The 14,095-nt window shown below is 37.3% G+C and overlaps 1 protein-coding gene across 5 annotated transcripts in view; it reads left to right on the top strand.

The window, feature by feature from the left end:
• The window catches only part of LOC110143638 (cadherin-10), a 183,088-nt gene extending 169,946 nt beyond the window's left edge, over positions 1–13,142 (top strand). For 3 of the 5 annotated variants that reach the window (XM_020903293.2, XM_020903292.2, XM_070476520.1), the window contains 3 exons: positions 2,485–2,593; positions 6,171–6,422; positions 12,080–13,142. In XM_020903293.2, coding sequence (XP_020758952.2) covers positions 2,485–2,593; positions 6,171–6,422; positions 12,080–12,570 — 852 coding nt within the window. In that variant the 3' untranslated portion in view covers positions 12,571–13,142. The remainder of the gene's footprint in view (positions 1–2,484; positions 2,594–6,170; positions 6,423–12,079) is intronic. The other 2 variants (XM_070476521.1, XM_070476522.1) reach the window with 2 other exon arrangements.
• Positions 13,143–14,095: the final 953 nt, after the last annotated feature.

Raw genomic sequence — 14,095 nt, 5'->3', positions numbered from 1 at the left:
TTTGAGAGCAGCATTTAAACAACATGGAACATAATTCCATTCACTTGGAGTATGGACACAGTGAGAGTATGTTTCGTGTGCTAAGTTGCTCAGTCATGTCCAACTCTTTGTGGTCCTATGGACTGTAGCTGCCAGGCTCCTCTGTTCATGGCATTTTCCAGGCAAGAATACTGGAGCAGGTTACCACTTCCTACTCCAGGGGATCTTCCCTACCCAGGGATCAAACCCACATCTCTTGCACTGTCTGCGTTGGCAGGTGGATTCTTTACCACCAGCGTCACCTGGGAAGCCCCAATGAGACAGAAATAAAGCTAATTGCCACCCCTCCTCCTTTCTTGGGGCTTCCCAGGTGGTGCTAGTGCCAAAGAACCAAACTGCCAATGAGGAAACATAAGAGACATGGGTTCAATCCCTGATCTCTGGGTAGGGAAGATTCCTTAGGAGAAGGAAATGGCAACCCACTTCATTATTCTAGCCTGAAGAATCCCATGGGCAGAGGAACCTGGCAGGCTACAGTCCAAAGGACTGCACAGAGTCAGACACAACAGAAGCGACTTAGCATGCACCGCTCTCTTTTCTTGTCTATTCCCCATCTGAAGGGTAGAAGACTTTCCCCCTGGGAAAAGGATGTAATTTACATGCATGACTAGTCCCTTCTTATGCTTGAACAATTGAAGGCAAAAGGAGAAGAGGGCAGCAGAGGATGAGACGGTTGGATAGCATTACAGATTCAATGGCCAGGAACTTGGGCAAACTCCAGAAGACAGTGAGGGACAGAGAGGTCTGGTGTGCTGCGGTCCATGAGGTCGCAGAGTTGGACACGACTTAGCAACTGGACAACAACAATGCTTGAATGAGGCAACTAGACTCCCATTTTTTTTCCATTTCACAGTCAGAGGACCTTGAGAAAGGGCAGAAGAGAGGACTGGCTATTTTTCTTTCTTCCATTTTCTCTCAGGCATGCCTTACTCCTTTAGTCAGTAAAATATATTTTAATAATATTTAATATCACTGACTCAATAACATGAGTTTGAGCAAACTCTGAAAGATTGTATTAATTGCTTTATATATGTACCATCTTTCTGTTTTTATTAAATGGATAAGTCTTTAGCCACAAATTCTTGCTTTAATCTTAAATTACCACTAAAAATCATAAAGTGATGGTATATTTTTAAAGAAATATTTTGAATTATTTCAAGTTTAAAATTTTTTTCTTCTACTCATTTCTAATGATAAATAGTTATCTTTGTTTGGTCCAGTTATATTTCTTGCATCACTTCAAAGTAAATACTTAGAGAGTACTTTCATTTTTAGTTTTATAAGACACTATAAGAGAAAAATAATTTAATATGGAATAGTTAAGATAATTTATTTTTCTAATTATTTTACAGCTTTAAACTTAATTTCAGTTCAGTCACTCAGTCGTGTCCGACTCTTTGCAACCCCATGCACTGCAGCACACCAGGCTTCCCTGTCCATCCACCAACTCCCAGAGCTTAAAATTCCCTTTTTAATCAATAAAACACCAGTAACAAATATTTCCGTCAAATATCCATGTAATATTAAATCAAGTTAATGCAGTAAAAAGTATATTCCTTTAAGAATAAATTTGACCATTTATATAGTCATTGATACACATATTTAACAACTTTTGAAACCTTCTTGAAAAATATGCAAAAAACACATAAAATGTTATTATACACATAAGGAAAAACTGATATGTTTATGCAAAAATATATAGCTGTTATATAATGTATAATATAAATTATTATATAATATATTCAAAGTAGTGATATGATCATTGTATAAGGTGTTAAATTTTCTACTTTGTTACTAGATAGCCTTTTATATTTTCTTATCCTGAAGTAAATCAGAGCTAACCCTTATAAAATAACCATTTTCCATAGTATGTATATGTTGAATCAAAAAATATATAATTCCATTGAGAGTGCAACTGAATGATTACTCTAAAAATAGATAATGTTAGTCTTTCCTTTATAAAGTTATGCATAATGATTCTATAAAATCTCTACATTATTTGAATAGTTTTCACTCTGTTTTTGATGAAGAAGAAAGCTATAATCATAATAACTCTCTAAATTTTCCTACATTAAATAACTCTTCTAGATAAATGTTTAAACATATATGAAATACCTACTTATTTCAAATGCTATATCTAAATTCTTAAAGCTATAAAGAATACTATATTATTGCTCATTATTTTAATTAAAAAATGGATAGTGTTTAGGAGACATTGACAGTGAGAAAATTTAAGAGACAGAAACAAAATTGAGGACAGTGAAAGAGAGAGTGTTGCTGTTGTGTAAGAAAAGGATAGAAGAACTGAAATAAAGATGCATGCTTATAAGGAAGAAGATAATTGTCTTTAAAAAATGTTAGACAAATTGGATATTAAAAATTAAATATAAAGAAGATTCTAGCCATGGAAGTTTGATAAATGGACTTTTTTTTTCTCTTCTTCAGCTAATTCAGACTATAAGTGCAGTAGACAAAGATGATCCTTTAGGTGGACAGAAATTTTTCTTCAGTTTAGCTGCTGTCAATCCAAACTTCACAGTACAAGACAATGAAGGTAAATTTTGGAATGTGTTCATTATGATTTAAGGTGACTTAAGAAATTTTCCCTAAATTAACAGCTACATATACATGATATATTAATTTATAGATCTATTTGCAAAGGTTTGTTTTCATTACATTTTTAATAAGATATTTGGTAATTTCTTAACAGAATTTACACTGTTGAATTTTAAATCATAAAATACATGAAAGAAGATAGTATATGGGTATTAATGAAAAGACTGGATCTTGCAAACTTCAGAAAGGTCAGAAATAATCAGTTCTTATAACAAAATAGTGGAACACACAGGAAAATGAATGTCTTGGTGAGACTCTTGTGGAAACTTCAATGAGATTTAGCAGCAACAGATTCACCAAAGTCTAAAGGCCTAGAAGAGACAAAAGAAAAAAAAAAGAAAAGAAAGAAAGAAAAAAGCAGCCACGTTAGCCTGTGAGGGAATTGAGTACATAAACATCGTTGGCAAGACAAGATACACTATTTTCCTATATAACATATGCATTTTATATGTGATCAAAAGTACTAAACATGTTTATTGAGTTCTTTAAAAAACAAAAGCAGAAGTGAAACAGGCATGTTGTTCTAGAGCTGCTATAGATATAATTATATATTCTTGCAAGAAATATAATAACTACATTGGCATATGTACAATACCTTCCATATATGTATACTGGCAGAGGGAGGTTGCTATAGTACATCTGGTTGGCTTTCAGAATGTCAGAAAGCAGTTTAGGATAATGGATAGTTTTACGTTGAGCAACTACTCATTTTTAATATCATAGGATTTTTGCACAAATCAGTTGAAGAGAGTGCATCAGTTGGTAACATCTGTTTACTAAATTTGAGCTTCTGAAATGTCTGTGTTTTCTGTCCCTCTGTGTGTTAGTCATTCAGTCCTGTCTGACTCTTTGAGACCCCATGGACTACTTTGCCTGCCAGGCTCCTCTGTCCATGGGATTCTCCAGGCAAGAATACTGAAGCCGGTTCCTATTCCCTTCTCCAGGGGATCTTCCTGACCCAGGAATGGATCCTGGGTCTCCTGCAGTGCAGCCAGATTCTTTACTGCCTGAGCCATCAGGGAAGCCATTCTACCCCTCTGGACACCTAAAATAATTGGATTGGAAAAATTAACATAGACTTGGTAGATAAAATGCAAAATGCCCAATTACATTTGAATTTCAGGAAAACAACACCCATCATTTTAATTTGTTGAATCTGGTAACTTAAACATAGAATTTAGATGTGGCATTCTTTGTCCTGAGTTGACAATATTGAACCTCTTTCTAATTGTATTTTAACTTGTTTTATATTCTTGTTAAACTGAGCCCTGGATCTCAACAAGCCACCTCTCAATTTTAAAAAGGAATAGAGACTTGAAATAGTACTGTCTTATCAAAGCATTTCACAGTAACTGGGGAAACAATTCAAGGCTAATCTTAATTAATTTCTGATAAATAGTACCATTTTCCTATAGTAGGTAGAGTTTCTGATCCTATGGCTAAAGCCATATGAATACAAACCTGAACATAACTAACTAGAATACCAGTAAAGTCTGATGGAATATTTGATTTAATCTTGCATAAATTCACTATTTTCTCTTAATGGGTGAATTTTGAAAGAAATTCCAATGACAGACATGATCTTAAAGTTGATCTTCTTGAGAAGATACCCTTGCATTTATCTATAACCTCATCTTAAAAATCTTTTAATTCTCCATCTTTTTAAAAATATATTTCCTGCCTCTTGATACTACACTTGGTATCCCATGATTAAGAATCTCTCACTTTTCACTAATTTACAGATCAAAAGCTTTATTATATGATGATTTTCTGAATACTTAATAAAATGATTTGTATAGAATGGCTAAACTGAAAGTCGTTCAGTCGTGTTTGACTCTTTGTGACCCCATGGACTGTACAGTCCGTGGAATTCTTCAGGCCAGAATGTTGGAGTGGGTAGCCTTTCCCTTCTCCAGAGGATCTTCCCAATCCAGGGATCAAACCCACGTCTCCCTCATTGCAGGTGGATTGTAAAACTTCTTTTGGCTCTTTAACGTATCAAAACTATTATAGGCAAAATTACGATTTTGAAATTTTTGAAAAGTTAAAAGTCTAAGCAAGAAGAGTATAAAAATACTCATATGCATATAAATGATTTATTTTAGTGTAGGTTTGTGAAAGGAAGAGTTGTATCCTAACACTTATTGTAAGAGAAATCAAAATCACAAAATTATCAGGATTACATTTGATTTTTTAAATTTGCATGTGCATATCTGTTTTGCTAGTCTACTTCCTAGCTTATGTAGTAATCTACTGATGTAGTAAGATTTAACTTCTTGCTAAAATTTAGGAAATGATTACGTTATGTTCAACCAATATATTGCAAAAATATTGTCACTTCTCTACTTTTACAATTTTGCTATGCTTCTTGTTTGATTTAGCAATTGCCTAACATTCCCTTACCTACATTGGCATCTTAAACAGTCCTGTGGGGTGGCTAAACAAGACCCAGCACATTGGACAGAGTGTGAAATTATCATCCATGTATATTTATTTTCCAGTATTTGTTATGTAGAGCTAGAAGAAATATTATTAACTCACAACCCAAGTTTGAGGATACTGGATGAGTTATCAGATAAAGGAAATATCAGTAGCAATGTACTAGGTAGTAGGATGTAGCTAGATTAAGTCCCTACTTCTTTCAGTATGTCTGTCAGGCACTCTTACATTAGTGTCTTCCACCAGCTATTTAAGTTATGCAATGGATTAATTTTAATGGGTGGAAATCTAAGCTCAAAAATATTAAGTAATTAGCTCACTGTTCTTCATATATTGGGACTTCTGAAAGTTTTTGACTGTATTATTGATTCTAAAAGTGCTACTACCTAATATTTTTCTTCATGAGTATTAAGATTAATGTGTGTTTTGTGTGTGGACACATACATTTGTAAACAAAAACCATTTACTATGATTTTTTTCTTTGGTATGCATAATACTTTATGTTTTTTGAAAACTCTGAAAAACCATATGCTACCATCTCGAGACTTCCCTGGTGGTTCAGATGGTAAAGCGTCTGCCTACAATGCGGGAGACTCAGGTTCAATCCCTGGGTTGGGAAGATCTCCTGGAGCAGGAAATGGCAACCCACTCCAGTATTCTTGCCTGGAAAATCCCATGGATGGAGGAGCCTGGTGGGCTATAGTCAAAGGGGTCGCAATGAGTCGGACATGACTGAGCGACTTCACTTCTACTATAGTCTTGATGAATGATCTGGTTATAAAAATCCACCATTCTGAACATGTGTGAGAATCAGTTAAACATTTAATAAGTAAACATGCTATTAGAGTCCTCAAACTATCTTATTTATTTTATTTATATTTGAATTGCCTTGACTCCTCAAACTAGCTTATTTATCTTATCTATATCCAAATTGTCGTGTATACATTTGATAACAATTTTGTGTTTTAAAAAGACACCTTTTTATTTTTATCATATTTATGTGTTAAGCCATGGTGATCAGGATGAGACAAACCCACTGTCCCCAGCTATTTTTAATATGTCAAAATTTATTTTAGATAACACTGCCAGAATTTTAACCAGAAAAAATGGATTCAATAGACATGAAATAAGCACTTACCTCTTGCCCGTGGTGATTTCGGACAACGATTACCCGATTCAGAGCAGCACGGGCACACTCACCATCCGAGTGTGTGCCTGCGACAGCCAAGGCAACATGCAGTCCTGCAGCGCCGAGGCCCTGCTCCTGCCTGCTGGACTTAGCACAGGGGCCTTGATCGCCATTCTCCTCTGCATCATCATTCTGCTGGGTAAGAAAGCTTAGGGAAAATGTGCTTATTGCCTAGATGGCTCACTTCACTGTGTCTGTAAGAAGTGTTTCTATTAAAATTGCTGTTGTTGTTGTTTAGTTGCTAAGTCCTAAGTTCCCCTTGATTGGGGGAAATAACCAAGATGGAATCCCTCTAAAGCTTTTGTAGTGAAGAAATTGAAAGTGGTAGTGTCTCAGTTGTGTCTGACGCTTTGTGACCCTATAGAATGTAGCCTGCCAGGCTCCTCTGTCCATGCAATTTCCCAGGCAAGAATACTGGAGTGGGCCGCCATTTCCTTCTCCAGGGGATCTTCCCAACACTGGGGTCGAACCCTGGTCTCCTGCACTGCAGGCAGATTCTTTGCTGCTGAGCCACTAAGAAAGCCCGTCTATTAAAATATTTCCCCCAAAACTAACCCCCGAGGGTAAGCCAGATATCAATTAACCAAGACTGTTGTTTATATTAAAATACATCTGATCAGATGAAGTCATGACCTGTCATTCTTAAATAATGAAACTGAAAGTTGGAGATATTTAAAACCTTTTGCAAGGTTACACAATTTCTGAGTGGCTAAGTCAAGGCCAGGCACCTCACTGTTGTCATTGTGTACATAGTTTTTCAGTAAAATTTATTTCTACTTTTTTTCTTATTATAGTTGGATGAAGTCCTCACTATGATACCTCTTTACTGTTGAATGTTAACAAAACCCTTTATCTGGTTCACTTGTCCCTAAAAGGACAATATTTGATTCTATAACCCAGAGAAAATTGCTTTATAACTGCTTTTGAATTAAAAATCAGATTGCTTACTGTTTAGTTGCATTATCTTAAAACTATTGTGAGTATTCCTGTGACCCTAATAAAAAAAAACACTGTACCTGACATTTTAAGAAGCAGTGAAATGAACTAGGATTTTGAAGCCAGTCTTAGTAAATTTAATTATCCTCATTATTAGAAACTTTTTTACTGTGTAAGATTATTTAGTTGATAACAAGCTGTCTGAGGTTTTAAATCATTAGATCGCAAGTTTATGTGTGGGCACAAATTATGAATTTAGACAAAATAAAAGGTCATATTTTCTCAAAAACTTGTAGAATAAACAGTTTCTTTCTCTTGGTGGTGGCCTATTTATTTTTTAATCACTTTGAAGGTCAAGAACAGTTGTCAATGGATTAAAACTTTCCTTTTTGTTGCATTTTAAAAAGCCCCTTGTTTGCTCTCTTAGACCAGCTTGAGGGCTAGAAGTCTTACAGTTCTAAGTTAATAAAAGAGAAAAACATAACTTAATGCCACTTTACATAATAATATAATTTCCTTTGTTCAGGCTGCTACACCAGAATGCCTTAGACTGGTAGCTTGAACCACAGAAATTTATTTCTCAGAGTCTGGAGAGAGGGAAGTTCAAGATCGAGTCCAATATTTTATGTCTGGTGAGGGCACACTTCCTCTTTCATGGATGGCTGTCTCATCTTATATCCTCACATGGAAGACAGTAATCATCTCTCTCGTGCCTCATTTGTTCTTTTAAGTTTTAAAATTTCATTTATTTATTTTTAAAATTACTTCATTTATTGATTTTATTTTTGATTGTGCTGGGTCTTCATTGCCGTATGGGGACTTTCTCCAGTTGCGGAAAGTGGAGGCTGCTCTCTAGCTGTGGTGTTTGGGCTTTGCATTGTGTTGGCTTCTCTTGTTTCAGGCTCTCGGGAGAGCAGGTTCATTAGCTGTGGTACCCAGGCCTAGTTGCTCCATGGTATGTGGAATCCTCCCAGACCAGGAACTGAATCTGTGTCCCCTGCATTGACAGGCAGACTCCTATTCACTAAACCACCAGGGAAGTCATTGTGTCCCTTTTTATAAGAACCCTAATCCCACTCACTCATGAGGGTTCTACTTCCATGATCTAACTAGGTCCCAAAGACTGCACCTCTATGCACCATCACATTGGGAATATATTTAGGCTTTAATATGTGAATTTGTAGGAGATACATTAAGTCCCTGATAGCTCAGTTGGTAAAGAATCCACCTGCAATGCAGGAGATCCTGGTTTGATCCCTGGGTTGGGAAGATCCCCTGAAGAAGGGAAAGGCTACCCACTCTAGTATTCTGGCCTAGAGAATCCTATGGACTGTATAGTTGCAAAGAGTCGGACATGACTGAGTGACTTTCAGTTTACTTCATTAAGTCTAGACCTGTAATAAATCCAATATCCTTTAAATGTTTGTTCTAATGAGGTTAAGAATATATATGTATTCATGTAAGTACCTGGTAAGATATTTTCCCTTCCTTTCCTCATCTAATTGAATTCACACCTGTTTTTCCAAATCATAATTTTTAAAGGATTATGATCAAAATGTTTTGGAATACTGAATGAGGGTGGGAAACTAACACACCCAATGGGAAATTGATTTTAACTTTCTCCTTTCATACTTTTACCATTATTATGATTACAAAAGTAATAAGTGTATTATTATTGAAACCCTCCCATAGGAGTAGGGAAATATCCTGTGTGAGTGACACAAACCTCTACTTGTGGATCTATACTCGTTATTAAGATGCATCTAGTTGAGATTCATTTTCTGTTGATGGGTGGGGCTGTGTTCCCTCCCTGTTATTGATCTCCAGCCAAACTATGGTGGAGGTAATGAAGATAATGGTGACCTCCGTCTAAAGGTCCCACATAGGCACTACTACACTCAGTGCCCCCAACCCTGCAACAGGCCACTGCCAACCCACACCTCTGTCAGAGACTCCTGGGCACTCAAAGGCAAGTCTGGGTCAGTCTCTTGTGGGGTCACTGCTCCTTTCTCCTGGGTCCTGGTGCACAGGGTTCTGTTTGTGCCCTCCAAGGCTCTGTTTCCCCAGTCCTGTGTAAGTTCTGGTGGCTCTATGCTGGGTTTAATGGTGACCTCCTTCAAGAGGGCTTATGCCACACCCAGATATGCTGTAACTAACGCCCCTGTCCCTGCAGCAATCCACCACTGACCCATAGCTCCTCAGGAGACACTCAACCACAGGTCTGTCTCAGTCTCTGTGGGGTCTCTGGGTCCTGGTGCACACAAGGTCTGTTTAAGCCCTTCGAGCAAAAGGCAAGGGAAAAAAGGAAAGATATACCCATTTGAATGCAGAGGTCCAAAGAATAGCAAAGAGAAATAAGAAAGCCCTTCTCAATGATCAATGCAAAGAAATAGAGGAAACAATAGAATGGGAAAGACTAGAGATCTCTTCAAGAAAATTAGAGATACCAAGGGAATATTTGATGTGAAGATGGGCTCAATAAATGGCAGAAATGGTACAGACCTAACAGAAGCAGAAGATATTAAGAAGAGGTGGCAAGAATACACAGAAGAACTACACAAAAAAGATCTTCATGACCCAGGTAATCACGATGGTGTGGTCACTCTCCTAGAGCCAGACATACTGGAATGTGAATTCAAGTGGACCTTAGGAAACATCACTATGAACAAAACTAGTGGAGGTGATGGAATTCTAGTTGAGCTATTTTAAATCCTAAAAGATGATGCTGTGAAAGTGCTGCACTCATAATGCCAGCAAATTTGGAAAACTCAGCAGTGGCCACAGGACTGGAAAAGGTCAATTTTCATTCCAATCCCAAAGAAATGCAATGCCAAAGAATGCTCAAAGTATCACACAATTATACTCATCTCACACACCAGTAAAGTAATGCTCAAAATTCTCCAAGCCAGGCTTCAGCAATATGTGAACTGTGAACTTCCAGATGTTCAAGCTGGTTTTAGAAAAGGCAGAGGAACCAGAGATCAAATTGCCAACATCCATTGGATCATCAAAAAAGCAAGAGAGTTCCAAGAAAACATCTATTTCTGCTTTATTGACTAGGCCAAAGCCTTTGACTGTGGATCACAATAAACTGTGGACAATTCTGAAAGATATGGGAACACCAGACCACCTGACCTGTATGCAAGTCAGGAAGCAACAGTTAGAACTGGACATGGAACAACAGATTGTTTCCAAATTGGAAAAAGGAGTAAGTCAAAGTTGTATATTGTCACCCTGCTTTTTTATCTTATATGCAGAGTACATCATGAGAAATTTTGGGCTGGATGAAGTACAAGCGGGAATCAGGATTGCCAGGAGAAATACCTCAGATATGCAGATGACACCACCCTTATGGCAGAAAGTGCAGAAGAACTAAAGAGCCTCTTGATGAAAGTGAAACAGGAGAGTGGAAAAAGTTGCCTTAAAACTCAACATTCAGAAAACTAAGATCATGGCATCTGGTCCCATCACTTCATGGGAAATAGATGGGAAGAAATGGAAACAGTGAGAGATTTTATTTTGGGGGGCTCCAAAATCAGTGCAGATGGTGATTGAAGCCATGAAATTAAAAGACGCTTGCTCCCTGGAAGAAATGTCATGACCAATCTAGACAACATATCAAAAAGCAGAGACATTACTTTGCCAACAAAGGTCCGTCTAGTCAAAGCTATGTTTTTTCCAGTAGTCATGTGTGGATGTGAGAGCTGGTCTATAAAGAAAGCTGAGTACCGAAGAATTGATGCTTTAGAACTGTGGTGCTGGAGAAGATTCTTGAGAGTCCCTTGCACTGCAAGGAGTTCCTAAAGGAAATCAGTCCTGACTATTCATTGGAAGGACTGATGCTGAAGCTGAAACTCCAATACTTTGGCCACCTGATGAGAAGAACTGACTCATTTGAAAAGACCCTGATGCTGGTGAAGGCGGGAGGAGAAGGGGATGACAGAGGATGAGATGGTAGAATGGCATCACCACTCAATACATGTGAGTTTGAGTAAACTCTGGGAGTTGGTGATGGACCGGGAGGCCTGGGGTACTGCAGTCCTTGGGGCTGAAAAGTTTGGACAGGACTGAGAGACTGAGCAAACAGGCGAGATGAGGTTCATATATGATTTTTGTAGTTAATTCAGCGTAGAAATTTGAATTTACTCTTTGCCATCATGTGATCCAGCATTTTCTTTAATCTCATGAGTCATATATATTTCCATGGAAAATCTGGTAAATGTCTAAGCCAATGATGTCTAAATAATGTGGTCTCCCCCCCTCCCCCCAGTAATTAAGGTGCTCCAGGAATAGCGCAAGAAAAAAAAAGTACATAGATCCATCATCAAAGCTATTTAACAGATATGAATACTTTATATCTTGTGAAGAAAGCTGCCTTTTTAATATTGCATACAAATGTAAAACTATGGGCGTATGTTTGCCCTTCTTGGTTGTTTTATTTGAAACTGAATTTGATTTGGGTCTTTTTTATACAACATCTTATGTCACTATTTAATGCAAAATATAAATGTTATCTACCATCAGGAACTATCTTTAAACAGTTCTTAGAAAAATGGGCAAGTCACAATATTTCAAAAACTCTTACACATTGCTTTAAAAATAATTCAGAATCACTGCTCTTAAACTCTAACCATGCTAGTAAATCCTTCAACACTCCCCTCTCCTCTCACCATGGCCCCCTCCAACCCTGCAAAAAAAAAAAAAAAAATTAGGGAAGTGCAAAATTAATTCTAAATTCTAACCTGTTCCAGAAAAACCTAAATAACTTAAACTCGTTTATAATACCTCCCCTTGTTATTTATAGAGTGTTTCAGACGGATCTCTAATGCACCTTTTTTTTTTTCTTTTTCTTTTCTGAAGTTATAGTAGTACTGTTCGCAGCTCTGAAAAGACAGCGGAAAAAAGAGCCTCTGATCTTGTCTAAAGAAGACATCAGAGACAACATCGTGAGCTATAATGATGAAGGTGGAGGAGAGGAGGACACTCAGGCCTTTGATATCGGCACCTTGAGGAATCCGGCCGCTATTGAGGAAAAAAAGCTGCGGCGAGATATTATTCCAGAAACCTTATTTATCCCCCGGAGGACTCCGACGGCCCCGGATAACGCGGACGTCCGGGATTTCATCAATGAAAGGCTCAAGGAGCACGACCTGGATCCCACGGCGCCCCCCTACGACTCGCTCGCTACCTACGCCTACGAAGGGAACGACTCCATCGCCGAGTCTCTCAGTTCCTTGGAATCAGGTACCACTGACGGAGACCAAAACTACGATTACCTCCGAGAATGGGGCCCTCGGTTTAACAAGCTGGCAGAGATGTACGGCGGCGGGGAAAGCGACAAAGACGCTTAACCTAGGATGTCTGCTCTGCTCCGGCAAGAGGAAGTTAACTTGACCCACACCGTCCCCACTTCACAATGTTTGATATTCCAGGAGAATTTTCCTGCCACTCAGCACAGTTTTCTTTCCCCATTTCCTTTTTAATTTGTTCATTAATTACATTAATTCTTCCCTGTAGGATGTCTCATGGAATATATACGACATTTTATTTAATCACTTCCAAGAGCCAAAGCTATGGAAATTTAGTGTCGTCCATCTTAGGAAATAAAAGATAATTTCAGAATCATGAACAGGATAGTCCTCCCTTAAACAACCTCACAGACAAGCCGCTTCTGTTAGGTATATGCCCTGCCCTTGCAAATGAAGCTTTTAAAAAGGTGAAGAAAAATTTTAAAGTATATCCTGTTCTGTACATTAAATTAAAAAACAAAAACAAAAACATGTACATGTGGTGTTAGTAGATGTGATATGCAACCTGGTATACAAACGTTTGTGCAATTTCATTTCATCAAATTCTATCTGCTAATGTTTTATATTTATATTTTTGTATTTATTTTTAAAAAATAAACCAGTTTTTACAACTACCTTGTCTCTAGCTTCTTTTTTTCCCCCCTAGGAAGAAAGCCTTCTCCAGGGACTAAATATTTTGGTACAAAATTACACTGAATGCAGGTAAGAACACAAAGTTGTTATAATTACTATTGAGTAACCAAATCATATGATTTACATAAGGATTATTTTTCCAATCAGTCTTACTATTCTGTGATATGTGAAAAATCCTTCACATTAAAAGTGATTGTCATTTACTGATCACCTAAAAATTTACCATGTAATAAAATTTAAAACATGGCCTTCTTTATGCTAAATATCCCCAAACACCAGCAATGCTGTCATTTCATTTTGTTTTAACTCACTAAAATAAAATCTGAAAGAATGAAACGTTTTCTTATTTTTGTATGACATTTGTGCTATTCAGGTTTATGGGCAATAATAGTTCAGACAGATTTCATACTGAAATAATCTTTTAATGGAAAATATGCTTACCTCCCACAGTGACTTTGAAATGCTCGTAATGATAGTAATAATGCTGAATATTCCATTAAGATACAGCAATGTAATTATGTAAAGTTTCCAGAAATCCATTACATATTACATATTTGTAACAAAGTCTGTTTTTCTGTCAATGAATGATTGAATAGAAAGGAAAAGAAGTACTGACTCTTAATTATCCAGAGTTCCTGAGATTCAGGGAAGCCAACTACCACTAACTGATGCCTCTTTTCTCAAGATCCAAACATGATTTATTCATAAATGGAGCACTTTGTTGGGTCTACACTAGGAAGTCACATCCCCTGCCGAGTTTATCGTAAACAATACCAAAGATCTGTGTGCTTTCCAATTAGTGAAAATGGTATGCTTTTGGAGTGAGTTAGAGGGCAATATTGACATACCCTTAATGCGGAATTAATTTTTTCAATATTCTTGAATGATATTTTTCCCCCAGCTTCCAGGCTAAAAGACGTACATCCCTCTGACC

The sequence above is a fragment of the Odocoileus virginianus genome, chromosome 14 (genome assembly GCF_023699985.2).
Source record: "Odocoileus virginianus isolate 20LAN1187 ecotype Illinois chromosome 14, Ovbor_1.2, whole genome shotgun sequence".
NCBI classification, from domain to species: Eukaryota; Metazoa; Chordata; class Mammalia; order Artiodactyla; family Cervidae; genus Odocoileus; species Odocoileus virginianus.
The sequence above is the reverse complement of the archived record's forward strand: the minus strand, read 5'-3'. Positions and strand labels throughout refer to the sequence as shown.